Below are 15,044 nucleotides of genomic sequence, written 5' to 3' on the forward strand. Positions count from 1 at the left end.
GCTGGACGGCTGCATCAAACACCAGTCTGTTTTGGCATGGTTTCTATGGTTGGATGCCCTTCCTAATGCCAACCACTCTGAGAGTGTAATGGGTGCTTTTACATGCCACTGGCATGTAAACATGCCATTTGTGTAACATCAGTATTTACCATGACTGTGGTTTTACTTGGCTTCATGGGTCTTCTTCTCAAGCACAGCATAATACCAAATAGACTCGGTCATTGCCTCCATGAGGCCCAATGCTCGAAAGGTACTTCTATGTGTAATGGGTGCTTATACATGCCACTGGCATGGATGCCATTTGCGCAATACCAGTATCTTCCATGATTGCGATTTTACTTGGCTTGATGGGTCTTCTTCTCAAGTACAACATAATGCCAAAGGTCTTGGTCATTGCCTCTGTGAGGCCCAACATTCAAAAGGAGCTTCGTCTCAGTCCTTGCCTCCCATGTCACACACACACACACACACACACACACATATATATATATATATAAAATTTGACTTTATAAAATTTTTTAAAATCTACTTTGGTTTTATTCAATGTGCTAGTAATCTTCATTATTATATATATATATATATTATATATATATATATATAATATATATATGTGTGTGTGTGTATATATATTTAGGCATAAGTATTATCATTAATATTCTGAATATTGGGCAAAGAAGAGAACTAGGAAGAAATAATAGTGAAGAGCAAATTCTATTAACCTAATAAAATATAGATGCAGTAAAATAAAATACTGCACTGATCTTTGAGAAGCAATGATTCATTTTAGATACAGCAGAAACTTTCATTTAATAATAGTAAAGTAATACAAATTAGCATAATTTCTCCTTGTTCTAATTAACAAAACATTTTTTTTTATTTGTTTCTGGGTGCCAGTTGCTTAAGAGTTCCAGTTGTTTGAGGAGTTCATGACATAAAAAAACTATTGTTCCTTTCCATTATAAATTTAAGGCTTTTATTTATTTATGTTAATGAAAGGAGGAAACTATGATCACAAAATTTATGTTAGGTGGGCTCTATCTTCTGAAAGTCTGCCTAAAATCTTTAGAAACTTTATATCAGAATTACAAAACCAACTTAATACTTTAGCATTTAACCCAGCCATATCTGGCACAAGTATTCATTTTTTTTTATTTGTTTCTGGGTGCCAGTTGCTTAAGAGTTCCAGTTGTTTGAGGAGTTCATGACATAAAAAAACTATTGTTCCTTTCCATTATAAATTTAAGGCTTTTATTTATTTATGTTAATGAAAGGAGGAAACTATGATCACAAAATTTATGTTAGGTGGGCTCTATCTTCTGAAAGTCTGCCTAAAATCTTTAGAAACTTTATATCAGAATTACAAAACCAACTTAATACTTTAGCATTTAACCCAGCCATATCTGGCACAAGTATTCAATCTGCTTAATGTTCAAAATCTCACACCTACCCTACAATGTCACACTAAAACAAACAGTCACATCACTCAAATTTCAAAGCTACAAGGTAATGCATAATCAATTCAAAACAATGTGAATAAATAAACATTACATTTAACAGAGTAATTTGAATATTAAAAGGGTTAAAATAATCTCAGAATATTAAAAATTCTAGTTTAGTGGGAAGTTAATATATTATGTAAAGTAGGGAAAGTAAACAGTGTTCAGGCTGGAAGATAGGGTATAGTGGAAGTGACAAAATACAGATAAATAGGTGAATGCACCAAGTGTAGGGTAGTTAGGGTAATCATAAAGTTCAAAGGTGAGACGTTGCATGAGGGATAAAATAGTAATAATAGTGATTTCAAATGTTTGCACCAGTAATTTCAGAGGAGGAACTAAGTTGTTACACTGGCCCTAGTGCTCAAGTGGAACTTATTTTATCAACTTTGAAAGATTGAGAGGCAAGGTCAACCTCATTTCACTGATTCGAAGGGATGAAGGGTAAAGTTGACAGCAGAGAAATTTTGACCAAGAACATAAAGATGGGCAAAATATCACTAAACATCAATCCCCATGCAAGACTGGTACTTATTTTGTCAACCCTGAAAGGATAAAAGGCAAAGTTGACCTTAATAAGATTTTAAAATGGCTTCAAATTTTGCCACAAGGCCAGCAATCTTAAGAAGTGGGTAAGTCAATTACATCAACCCTGCACTTAACTGGTATTATCAATCCTGAAATGGTGAAAGGCAAAAATCTATCACAGCAGAATTGAAATTCAGAACATAAAGAGTTAGGCATTTTGATAGTTGTGTTGATTTGTTTACAAACACAGTCACACATACATACATATATATATGACAGGCTTCTTTCATTTTCCCTCAAACAAATCCACTAACAAGACTTTAACAAACCTGGAACTATTGTACAAGATATTTGCCCAAGGTGCCATGCAGTGGGACTGAACCCAGAATCATGTGGTTGAGAAGCAAGCTTCTTACCATAGCATCAAAATAACTACATAGTTTAATTTGCCACAAAGCAACAAACAGATGGGACATTATAAGGGTAAATTACATGGTAAAAGTTTGTTTATGTAGAATCTATTATGGGCATGGAAAACAAAAACTATAAAAAAGGCATATACAGAAAATAGCTTACAGATATTTTCAATATAAATGAAAAAACAAAACCTAAACAAAACAATACACATACCCAAAATACACAGAGCTGCACTTGATAGTGCAGTGAAAGCATGCAATATGAAAAAACTACTGGAAAATAATAATAATAATTGTTAGTGCTTGTGAAAGTATTCTTGCGTAGAAAGAGTACAAGCGCAGACACAACAAGGTAGCCTAAAACCTTCACTGGCTACTATGCTGGAAGTATGGATATGAGGTAACAGGTGCTTGGTACCAAAATACACCGGAAAATGTAATGGATGAAAAGGAGAAGGCAAAAATCCCCTTGGACTTTGACTTCCAGACAGACAAGATGTTAGAGCACCGAAGGCCAGATATAGTAACCTTTAGGAGGGACAAACAAGAGTGCCTAATATTCGACATGGCAGTGCCACCAGATCAACATATCATCATGAAAGAAAGAGAAAAGATTGATAAATATGGAGACCTGAGAATTGAGATCACTAAGATGTAGCAGCTACGGGAATCAAACATAAAGGTTGTCCCTATTGTCATCAGAGCATTGGGTTCAATACCACCCGACCTGAAAAAACATCTGGAAACTTTAGAAATACCCTACAATCTAGGTGTATTTCAAAAATTGGAACTGCACACGTATTGCGTAAAGTACTATCAGTCTGAGGTCCTTGTTATGACTTGACACAGTACAAGCCCCTCCAGTACACACAATATCTTCAATCAACAACATCATGATATTGGATACTGTGCAACATCTTAAATAATAATAAAAATAATAATCCTTTCTACTGTAGGTACAAGGCCTAAAATTTGGGGCAAGGGATTAAGTTGATTACATCGACCCCAGTGCATAACTGGTACTTATTTCCTCATTTCCGAAAGGATGAAAGGCAAAGTCAGCAGAATTTGAACTCGGAACATAGTGATAGGTGAAATACCACTAAGCATTTCATCCAGCTTACTAATGATTCTGCCAGCTCACTGCATTATTATTATTATTATTATTATTATTATTATGGTGACGATGATGATGACAATTTCAAATTTTGGCACAAGGCCAGCAATTTTGAGGGATGAAATAAGTTGATTACAACAACCCCAGTGTTCAACTGGTGCTTATTTTATCAATCTTGAAAGGATGAAAGGCAAAGTCAACCTCAGCAGAATTTGAACTTGGAACATAGAGACAGACAAAATAATGCTAAGCATTTTTCCCAATGAACTAACAATTCTGCCAGCTTGCTGCCTCTGATGATGATGATGATAAAGTGAAAAGGAAGGTTGGAATGCTTTTCTTCCTAGTGAGGTGCTGGACTCCAGGTGAGAATGCAAAAGTGATTCAACAGGCCAGTTTGACAAAAAAAAAAAACCTATGCTTCATGGCATCTACTTTAAACACAATCTTATTTGAAACATTGACATGAAGCTGATAGTAAGATTGCAAAAGCTGCATAGAACTAGGCCAAAACCCAATGAAGAAATCAAACCTGTGCTCTAAGTTAAATCTAAAACCATGGCGCATGTGCACACACACAATTATTTTACAGTCCACCACTGTTTTACCATTTTGGAACCATTGATTTATAGTCCGGTGAAGTGAGTTATTAACCCTTTTAGCATCAACTGCATGAGACTGTTCTTAGTCCTATGAGACAAAGCCTCCCAGTAAAATTTCATGTTAATTTATTTGTTTTAGATACCAGCTTTATAATGAGAAAGTTCTTTTACTAAATTTTTCATTATTTTCAAAATTAATTGAAACAGACAGTACAATTCAATAGAAATTTGGTAATAAAGGGTTAAGACTGGAAGGCTTCTGTTATGAATACTATATATCACCATGACTAATTTCCTCTTGTGGACTAGTACTATTACTCTCAAACTGCTTCAGGGCCTATGAGAAGCAAGTGGGGTTCAGTTGATACATTGGTCCTGGGGATCCAGGAAGGAAACCAATGAATTTGTGTCAGATTAGAAGGATCCATGCCTTTCCATATAAGACCAAAGGCAACCTAGTTCTGCTTTGAAAGATTTCTCCCAGAAGTCAAGCCTGAAACAATTGACACAGGCCAGTCCATGTTAATGATGTGACCCAGCCGCTGCTATTGAGAGGACCCAACCCATGTTATTGATGTGATCCAGCCCCTGCTATCAATATGATCTAGCTCTTGCTATCAATATTATCAAGCCCTTGCTACTGATGAGCTCAAGCCTTGCTACTGATATGACTCAGCTCTTGCTATTAATGTGAGTTGTGGCTCTGTGCAAATCCTTCTACTTAAATGCAAAATAACTGTAGAGGGAAGGGTATGTGAAGAAGAAAGTGAGAGGCAGAGGAGTAGAGAAAGTAGAAAGTGAGGAGAATAAAATATACCCATGGCACAGTTTTTCTCATCAGTCATGTCTACGCAATCATGAACACCATCGCATATTTGAGATCGATGAAGACATATCACTTTGAAGGTTTTCCAAGATCGACATCTTAACTCGGGATTACACAGCAATATCCGTGGTGGGGTGGTGTTTATCTCTAGAAGGCAGAAGGCAGAATTAACAATCAATAAAGTGACACTTGTAGCTAATGGGAGCAACTCAGCTAAGCTGTAGCAAGGTTGTGTCTACAGGAATGCTTCTACTTTAGTTGCTTCACCTGTTAATTACAGTAGCCAATGGAGAGCTTTTATGTTAATCATGTGATGTGTTAACTAAAGCAACAGCTATTGCAAAAGCTTTCTAATAAGGTATTAGGAGCAAATGTCAGACAGTCACCTGACAAGCTAATACAGGAGCAAGAACTTCTGTCAAGCTTGAACCAGTAAGAGAACTTCTATGTAGACAGCTAAATTTTCATCAACAACTCGCTTTTCCTTAGAATGGTATATGCATGAACCATTAAAGGAACTTATCTATTTAGTCTCTTGACTTACGCAATATAATAGCTAAATCCAATTCAATAAGTTGTCTTTGGAAAGGATATCATATTTCAAGCACCAAAAATATAGGCCAGTCCTAGCTAGAATACCAGTAAAATGCCTATTTGATTAGCTACATCTCTCACCTAGATTTTCCAAAGTAGAGTAAGTATTGATTGAGTCTCCACTACAATAACAGTCACTCACTCAAAGAGATATTCTGATAATTTTGAATAATGTGACAACATATATCAAGTCCTAATTTTTAGAAGTCCTCTTCTATAGATGTTGCCAAGCCTGCCAATATAGAAAATTAAATCTTTATGGAGTTCGTTTTTGATGTTGCAGCATGCTTCAAACATTATTTATTTATGCCAACACAAGTTGACATGATTAAATGGGATTATGCTCATAAAAGTAAGGCTTCTTAACATGAAGCTCCAGAATTTAGAATAAAAACAAAGCATAATGTCAATCATGGAAAATATTGGTTACTTAGTCTGTATATTCATAGAAGTATTTGAAAGTTTACAATTTTGAATTTAACTACTTTCAATTCCAGCGGGTTGGTAGAATGTGTATTAATAATATACTGTAAACAGGTAATCAGAGCTGAACTAAATCTAGTGAGTTGAGTCATCAGTGAATTACCATGAAGTATTAAAGTTATTTTCAACATGCAAACCAAAAATATAAGAAACACCTACTTCTTTTTACTTGGTGCATGCTCATTGAATTAGAGGCAGGAATTTAGTTTAATAAAGAAATCCTAAAAAATAATTGATATTCATATTATGAACCCAAGCAGATCTACATTCGTAGGGAAACAGAACCAAAAATTTTATCTAGATTTCTAAAGTTTCCTGTTTCAACTAAATGATTTTTGGAACATAGCAAGTCATGGTTTCAAAGATAACTATAAAATCTGCAGAGAAAACATTACAGACAACTGAAGTAAATAAAAGTAGGGAGAAAATGAAAATAATATGAAAGCAAAAATAGAAAACACATAAAAAAAACTGACATAAAAATGTTTAAATAAAGCAGAATTGAGAATAGGATATATTTTTTTACTGAGTGTTTCTTTGGTTCATTATACTTCGTGTTTTGGATACAGGTGACAATAACAGGAGTATGGGCTTGGTATGGGTGACAGTAAGAGTGATCTTGGCATAAGAACTGTAACAGGGGTGTGGTTGTAGGACATATTCCTGGTACAAGTGACTGAAAGGAGAGAGTAACCTTGGCACAGGGACAGTAACAGCAGTGTAAGCTTGGTGTATGGGGACTGTAACAGGAGCGTTGTCCTACAACAGGTAACTATAATAGGAATATGTTCATGGTACAGGGGACTATCAGCTGTAATGTTTCAAAAGAATGTTGTAATACAGCAATGCAGAGTTACAAGAAACTGTAACAGCTTCAGTGTTACAACTATTGACTTATAACAACAATGCAGCATTACAACAGAGGGGTCTTTATGTTATATCTTGAAAAAAGACACCATTATAAAGAATTTCTAAAGCAATAATATTTAAGAAAAATTCTGTAAATCAGGTATAGAAACCTAAAGAACATACCATACAAGTCCCCTTTATAAGTGGAGTGACCTAGTGTCTAATCTAAATGTAACTTATTACAGTCTTTAGGTTGCCATACTACTTACCTCGGCAACCTTTTTCATCACTACCATCACCACATTCATCTTTGTTGTTACACCGCCATTTTCCTAAAATACATTTCCCATTCTGGCAACGGAATTCATCTCTGGCACACAGTCGATGTGCAGGAACATGGCCTGAAATAAGATCAAAGGTTAAGATAACTACCACTGACAACAAAATGGAATGTAGCATGAAATAGGAAGAACAAGTGTGGGAATAGTCCTCACTAGCAACAAGTTAGAATATGGCCCCTAATAAAGTCAAGATTGGTTCTATGTTTTTAATTTGTTCTTTTTTTTAATTAGCTTTCAATATATTTTTCCTTCTTGAATTATATAAATCTGTATCAGTGTGTGTGTGGATACATGAATGTATACACACACATATACACAAAACAGAGAAGTCAGCTCTCCACACCATTTCTCCAAAGATTTCCTGCAGATGAGATCCTAACCCTAACCTAGAAATACTGAAATACAAGGTAAAAGTACAAACCATTGATTTGTATTATTTCTTACAACTTGCATTGTTTTGGCTTAAAACAATATTAAAAACATTCATGTATATATACATGCATTCCTACATAAATATTTCAATATTTCAAAGTTAGGACCTCTTCTGCAGAAAATCTTAGGAGATCTGACTTCTCTGTTCTGTGAATATGTATATGCATGTGTGTGTGTCTATATATACACACACACACACACACACACATGTATGTACATAGATATTTATATATGTATGTATGTCATTATTCATTTGTATTCCAAGATTTTTTGCCAATAGAGAAAGAGCTGGTTTTAGAATTTCAGCACCAGCAAGGTGTGTGTGTGTGCACGTGTGCATGCATGAATACATGTATATGTGAAGATGCGTGTTTTGTTTTATGTATGTATTCTCATGCATATAGTTGCATGTCTAGACGTGCTCATATATACTTAAATGATAAACTTCTGGAAAGTTTTATGTACATACGTATGTACGTACATATATACATACATATGTACAAGGTGTATTCTAAGAGGTTTGGAACTTTTTGGGGAGAGGTAGTAACTGTCCTAGACTACTATAATTTTAGTATGTCATTATTATGCAGCTAATAAGCTGACCTGCCAGCTTTTTAATATTTTTATTTTTTATTCCAGAGACAGTAATAACAGCACTTTGAACACACCCTATCAAACACTGCTTATAACAGCTAACTAGTTTACTGAATGCAATCAGGATGTGAAGACAATTTGGAAACTCACTATGCAATAAAGTTTTGAGTTAAACTGAGGGAAAAAATGCTCCAGATTGCTCATAGATTAAGTTGTATAAGCCAAACATCTGTTTCCTGCAGGCACAAGAGGTTCAAGAACAGTAGAGACAAAGTGGGAATCAATGATAGGCATGGGAGATACAATGTTTGTAAGTTTTGATAGAGTCATTTGCTGCAGGAAATCAGGAAATATAGCAACTAATGTTTTGGAACAGTCCATTCATCTGACAAGCAGCTAAACTCAAGAACCTCACAACATATGTTTTGGCTGACACAGATTGCCATTGAATTTCTTTCAGCTAAGGTTGCTGTTTTTTGTTTTCTTTGTTTTTTTTACCTTTAAGTACAGGTACAATTGCTTTGAGATTAAAAATACTGGCCTGTTAACTACATGAGCACAAGTTCGAAATTATTCTACAAACATTATGATGTGCTCTTTCTTACAACAAACAAAATAGAAATGGTTTCTAGTTCTCTGAGGGCTTTTAAGGACCAGCACTTAGTTCTGGCCATTATCATTGTTAAGTCCCAGATCAGCTGATCAACAAGAGCTATGATCAAAGATATTCCAGCCATGACTATCCCATTTGTTTTCAAGCATAATGTAGTCCAGACTATGGGTTGAATATCTTGGCTCATAGGTTTGCTCATTCAAAACACACCAGGGAACAATAACTAAATATTCTTTTCTAATCTAGGCACAGGGCCCGAAATTTTGGGGGAGAGGGCCAGTCAATTAGGTCGACCCCAGTATGCAACTGGTACTTAATTTATCGACCCCAAAAGGATGAAAGGCAAAGTCAATTTCGGCGGAATATGAACTCAGAACATAAAGACAGACAAAATACCTGACGAAATTGCTACATATGATTTTTGAACATGGGATAAAAATGTCCCAAATAGTATTATAATGAACAAATACTTGGGACTATCCTAACAGTTTTTCACATGCATGTTGAGCAAGTTCAGAAAATTACGGAAATAAAAATCAAATAAATCTTACAGTTTATTTCAAATGCAAAATGAAGCTATAATTGCTTTCTCATAGAATATTTATTATAAATTACAATTATTTTTTCGAATAACACTTATAAAATAATATATATAATGACCCCTTCCAAATAATACTTATGAAATAATAAATAAACTTCTTTCCTCATGTTTTTTTTTCTCTTATATCATACTAACTGATGAATATATTCCTTTTCTCAAATAATATTTACAAGAACACTGTGATATACTGTAAAACATCCATCAATGCATAAAGGAATGATGCATTTCTGACAAATGTGTTGGGTCCTCTTTTTGTTGTTCCTCGAAGCACATCTTGTACATCTTCTGCTACCCTCTTGTTTTACTGGCATATGATCACCTACATTGGAAATCAACTTTGAAGTCTTAGAAGGCCATCTGAAAGATCTAATTTTCTTTTGTGGAAAATTCGACCTTCCTGTCTCAATCAAACGTTCAGCTACATTTACTAAGAAATTTATAAATGGTGGTTTCATATGGTGAACTTCAGAGTAAATAACATAGCTGTTATAAACAGCTGTCATCGGACATCTGAAGAATACTTTAGTCCACCATTTTCTACTTTTTTGATCCAGTTCATACAGTGTTACCATTTGATCAGAGTGATCTACTCCACCTATATATTTGTTATAAAAGATAATCACTTCTCGACAAGTGAACTCTTTTTATTTTTCCATCCTACTCCTTACACTATAACCGTGATTTGTCCCATCCTAAGCCATTTTAATTGAAGAAAATTCACTTTACTATTAAAAAACTTTTCTTGGGATACATGAGTCCCATTAGGAGCGAAGGGGTTAAAGCAACTTTGTTTCCCCAACATACTTAATATCTTTCTTAAAGTGCCTCAATTGTGCACAGGCTTGGCCCAGTGGTTAACAAATACACTTGGCAACTACATGGCTCTGAGTTCAGTCCCACTATGCAAAAACTTGAGCAAATATCTTCTGCTATAGCCCAGGGCCAACCTAAGCCTTGTGAGAGGATTTGGTAGACAGAAATTGATAGGACTTAGTCTTCTTTGTGTGATCATGTTCCTGTCTCCTTGTCTTAGCATCATGCACCAGTTGTAAATGAGAATCACTATCACAGAAGCAATGTTGGTCATTTACAATCTTCTGTGAAATTATGCCCAGCCATTGTATTGTTCATGATTGAACTTGCATGGTTAATTTGCACACAATTGCAAATATTATAGGTGGTATGATCAATAAGTATCCAGATTGTTGCCATAGTAATGAAGCTGAAGCACGCAGAGTGAAACCGCTTGGCACAGATTGACCTTGAACGCTGTTGTGCATGCGCACTAAGTTTTAACATTCTAGTTCACTTCCACTGTTTACAGCTTGGAAGGAAGGTGTGTAGTGTGTGATTGTTATATTGACCATGACAGAGAAAGTTGAGCAGAGAATCTGCATCAAATTTTGCCAAAAGCTTGGCAATACCTGCTCAGTGCCCTACACATAGTTTTCAAAATGTTTTCATTGTTCTTGACACAATCAAAAAGATCTTGTGCAGCTGAAACCCAAGTGTCTTTTTGGTAAGCTGAAAGCAGTTTTGGCACAAACTTGGTAGACATGCATCTCATATTCAAATCTTCAATGATAATAGACTGAACTGAACTGTAACTAATCTGCACATCCTCTGATAACTCACAGGTAGTGATTCAACGATTTTCCCCTCATAGCAGCATGCACATTTGCATTGTTTTTCTCAGTTCTGCTGGTTGTGGGTCTCCCAGAACATTCATCAATATTGACATTTTTTCGGCCATCTTGAAAATGTATGAACCACTCATACACTTATGTGTGACTCATACACTCCTCACCATACACTTTCTGCAACTTTACATAGGCCTCTGAGCAGGTATCACCATGACAACTTTCTGTCATGGTCAATGCAGCAATCACACACTACACACCTTCCTTCCAAGAACTGCTGTAAACAGAAGTAAACTAGAATGTTAAAACTTAGTGCACATGCACAGCAGAGTTTAAGGTCAATCAGTGCCAAGCAGCTTCACTCTGCATGCTTTAGCTTCATTACTATGGCAACAGTTTGGATACTTATTGATCAGACCTCATATAATTGCAATTATATTATATAATTTCATCTTCCTACATTATTCAGTTTAACCCTTTGGTATTAAGATTTCTCAGTCAAATGTAATATCATTTATTCACATTGTTTAGAATTAGTCATGCATTATCGCAGACCTTCAATACTTCGATAATGTAATAGTTTATTTTTAGAATGACATTGTAGTGTAGGTGTGGAAAACTGGATCTAGCTGGTGAGAACATAAAACAAATAGAACATTTGAGCAGGATATAGCTACTTTAAGTGCTAATGGGTTAGATCATGCTGAAGTTGGCTTAGTTATTTGATCTGTTCCAATAGACAAAATAACCAATTGAGTATTGAATTCAATTTTACTCTTGTAAAAGAAAAGGTGTATCAGACTCTTTTGACTCCATGGTGTATACGCCAGTATAAAGGATAAAGGTGTACCAATTTGATGTTATAGAAAGGCAAATAGAAAGACAAAAATATACCATACCTGTGATATACTCCAATACAAAGCCATATCCTGGTCGCCAAGTACCATTAATAACATATCGTACAATCACGTGGTCCCTTTGAGATATGTAAGTGTTTGCTCCATTCCCACAGAATCTCTTGTGTGGTAATGGGTCAAATTCTAGGTAAGCATTTTCACACGGCTCATTTTTACTGGAACTGGTATTCAGATATAATAAACTGGAAGTGCAAAAAGTTGAGAAATATTTCAAAATTCAGTTGATAAATAAATATAAATAAAAAGGAACCAGAAGAAACACATTAACAAGATTACATAAAAATGTACAATATGCTCCAGAAGAGAAGCAAATTTTTATGATCTACATTTGATGAATTTAATTACAAACTTATTTTAACTGCTCAACCATATATCTTGACTTACCAACTATATTCTTAACAGACACAGCTGTGGCTGTGTGTAAGAAGCTTACTTCTTCTCAACTATGTGGTTCTGGGTTCAGTCCCACTTCATGGCACCTTGGGCAAGTGACATCTACTTTAGCCTCAGGATGACCAAAACCTTGTGAGTGTATTTACTAGATGGAAACTGAAAGAAGTCTGTCATGTGTATTCATGTGTGTGTATGTATGAAGTCAGAACGCCATGATGGATCATTAGTTCCTACACGCATTTTTTTCTTTCCTTGTTTCTTTTCTGTGTATCTTTCTGGCAAAGAGCGTAGGCTCGAAACGTAAAAGACTTGTTCTATTTCTATTCTTGAGCGCCATACTGATACATTTGTTTGTTTGTACACCACCTGCCTTCGTCTTTTGTTTATTTTCGTAAACCTTCCCATATATATATATATATATATATATATATATATATATATATATACATTTTAATATATATATACACATTATATATATACATATATATATATATACATTTATATATATATATACATTTATATATATATACACATTTATATATATATACACATTTATATATATATACATATATATAAATATATATACATTTATATATATATACACATATATATATATAAATATATATAATTTATATATATATACACATTTATATATAATACATATATATATATATAAATATATATACATTTATATATATATACACATAATATATATAATATATATACATTTATATATATATACACATTTATATATATAAATATATATACATTTATATATCTACACATTTATATATATATATACCATATAATATATAAACATTTATATATATATACATATTAATACACATTTATATATATATACAATATATATATCACATTTATATATATATATATACATATATATATATAAACATTTATATATATTATACATATATATATAAACATTTATATATATATATACATATATATATATAACATTTATATATATATACATTTATATATATATAAACATTTATATATATAAACATTTATATATATATAAATATATATATAAACATTTATATATATATAACATATATATATAAACATTTATAATATATACATATATATATAAAACCTTTATATATAATACATATATATATAAACATTTATATATATATAAACATATATATATATATATATATAAACATTTAATATATATACATATATATATATAAAAACATTTATATATCTATACATATATATATAAACATATATATATAAACATATATATATATAACATATATATATATATATAAACTTTATATATATACATATATATAAACATATAATATATATATACATATATTATATATAAACATTTATATATATACATATATATATATATACATACTATATATTAATACTACATATATATATATACATACATATATATATATACATACATATAAATATATACATATATCTATCATACATTATATAACAGATATATATACATACATATATATATATACATATATATATATATATATACATATATACATATATATATATACATATATATATACATACATATATATACATATATATATACATACATCTCTCTCTATATAAACGGCAGTTTGTCTGTGCGTTTTCTGTGTGTCGTTTTCTCGTACCCTCACTCTGACCACGGCTTTCAACCGATTCTGATGAAACTTGAAACCACATAGCCCAATGTCATAATTCAAAAACAAACGCAGCGAAAATTTTGAAAAGTTCCCCAGTTCTGAAAAAATCGATAAATTCGACATGGGGTCGAGAATCAGAAACCCAAACCACAGACCGTTCTAGGGGGCGCAACTCCACCTTTTTTAACTCTCAAAAAAAATTTACCATCATTTTTTTTTCCATTTTATGCTATTTTTTAGCTATAACTCTCTAAAATGCTTTATAGTATTTCCCTTACAAACCTGAGCAACGCCGGGCGATAACGCTAGTATATATATATACATATATATATATACATACTCTACTCTTTACTCTTTTACTTGTTTCAGCCATCGGCTGAGGCCATGCTGGGGCACCGCCCTTGTTGCTACCCTCTCTAAGTCCAGTTTGCCGTGGTTGGCCACTGATCTAAGAGAGAGTTTGTAGTGCTGCCCTTAGGTACCTTCGTACCTTGCAGGGGTTCATCGGGGATCCCGGAAAGCAGCTTGTCTAGATGTTTTTTGAAAAGTCCACATCCGCATCATGTAGATCTCTTAGTTTTCTTGGCAGTTTGTTGAACAGCTGAGGGCCTGAACCCCAGGCTATTACAGTATCTGCTCCTTACCCTGGATGTGGAAGACGGGACCTTTGGCACCACACAGTGACGTCTGTACGGGGGATGGAACAGCTCTCATCCAAAATTTGGTGCTAGTCCCTCCAGGATTTTCCATATGTATATCACTGCATATCTCTCTCTCTCGTTCCAAGGAGTACAAATTGAGTTCCCTAAGCCTCTCCCAATAGTTCTTTCTTTCATGGTGGAAATCCTCTTGGTGAAATGTTTTGGATTGTCTCAAGCTCTGTGGTTAGTTTGACACTATGCGGTGACCACAGTTGGGAGCATTAGTCAGGC

General features: G+C 33.6%; 1 protein-coding gene across 4 annotated transcripts in view; it reads right to left on the minus strand.

The window, feature by feature from the left end:
• LOC115212409 overlaps window positions 1-15,044 on the minus strand; it is an 86,300-nt gene that overhangs the window by 15,166 nt on the left and 56,090 nt on the right. For 2 of the 4 annotated variants that reach the window (XM_029781307.2, XM_029781306.2), the window contains exons 4-6: window positions 12,032-12,231; window positions 7,181-7,312; window positions 4,977-5,132 (exon numbers count right to left, since the gene is read on the minus strand). In XM_029781307.2, the coding sequence (XP_029637167.1) occupies window positions 4,977-5,132; window positions 7,181-7,312; window positions 12,032-12,231 (488 nt within the window). The remainder of the gene's footprint in view (window positions 1-4,976; window positions 5,133-7,180; window positions 7,313-12,031; window positions 12,232-15,044) is intronic. The other 2 variants (XM_029781310.2, XM_029781309.2) reach the window with 1 other exon arrangement.

Source organism: Octopus sinensis, linkage group LG5 (assembly GCF_006345805.1).
Source record: "Octopus sinensis linkage group LG5, ASM634580v1, whole genome shotgun sequence".
NCBI lineage: Eukaryota > Metazoa > Mollusca > Cephalopoda > Octopoda > Octopodidae > Octopus > Octopus sinensis.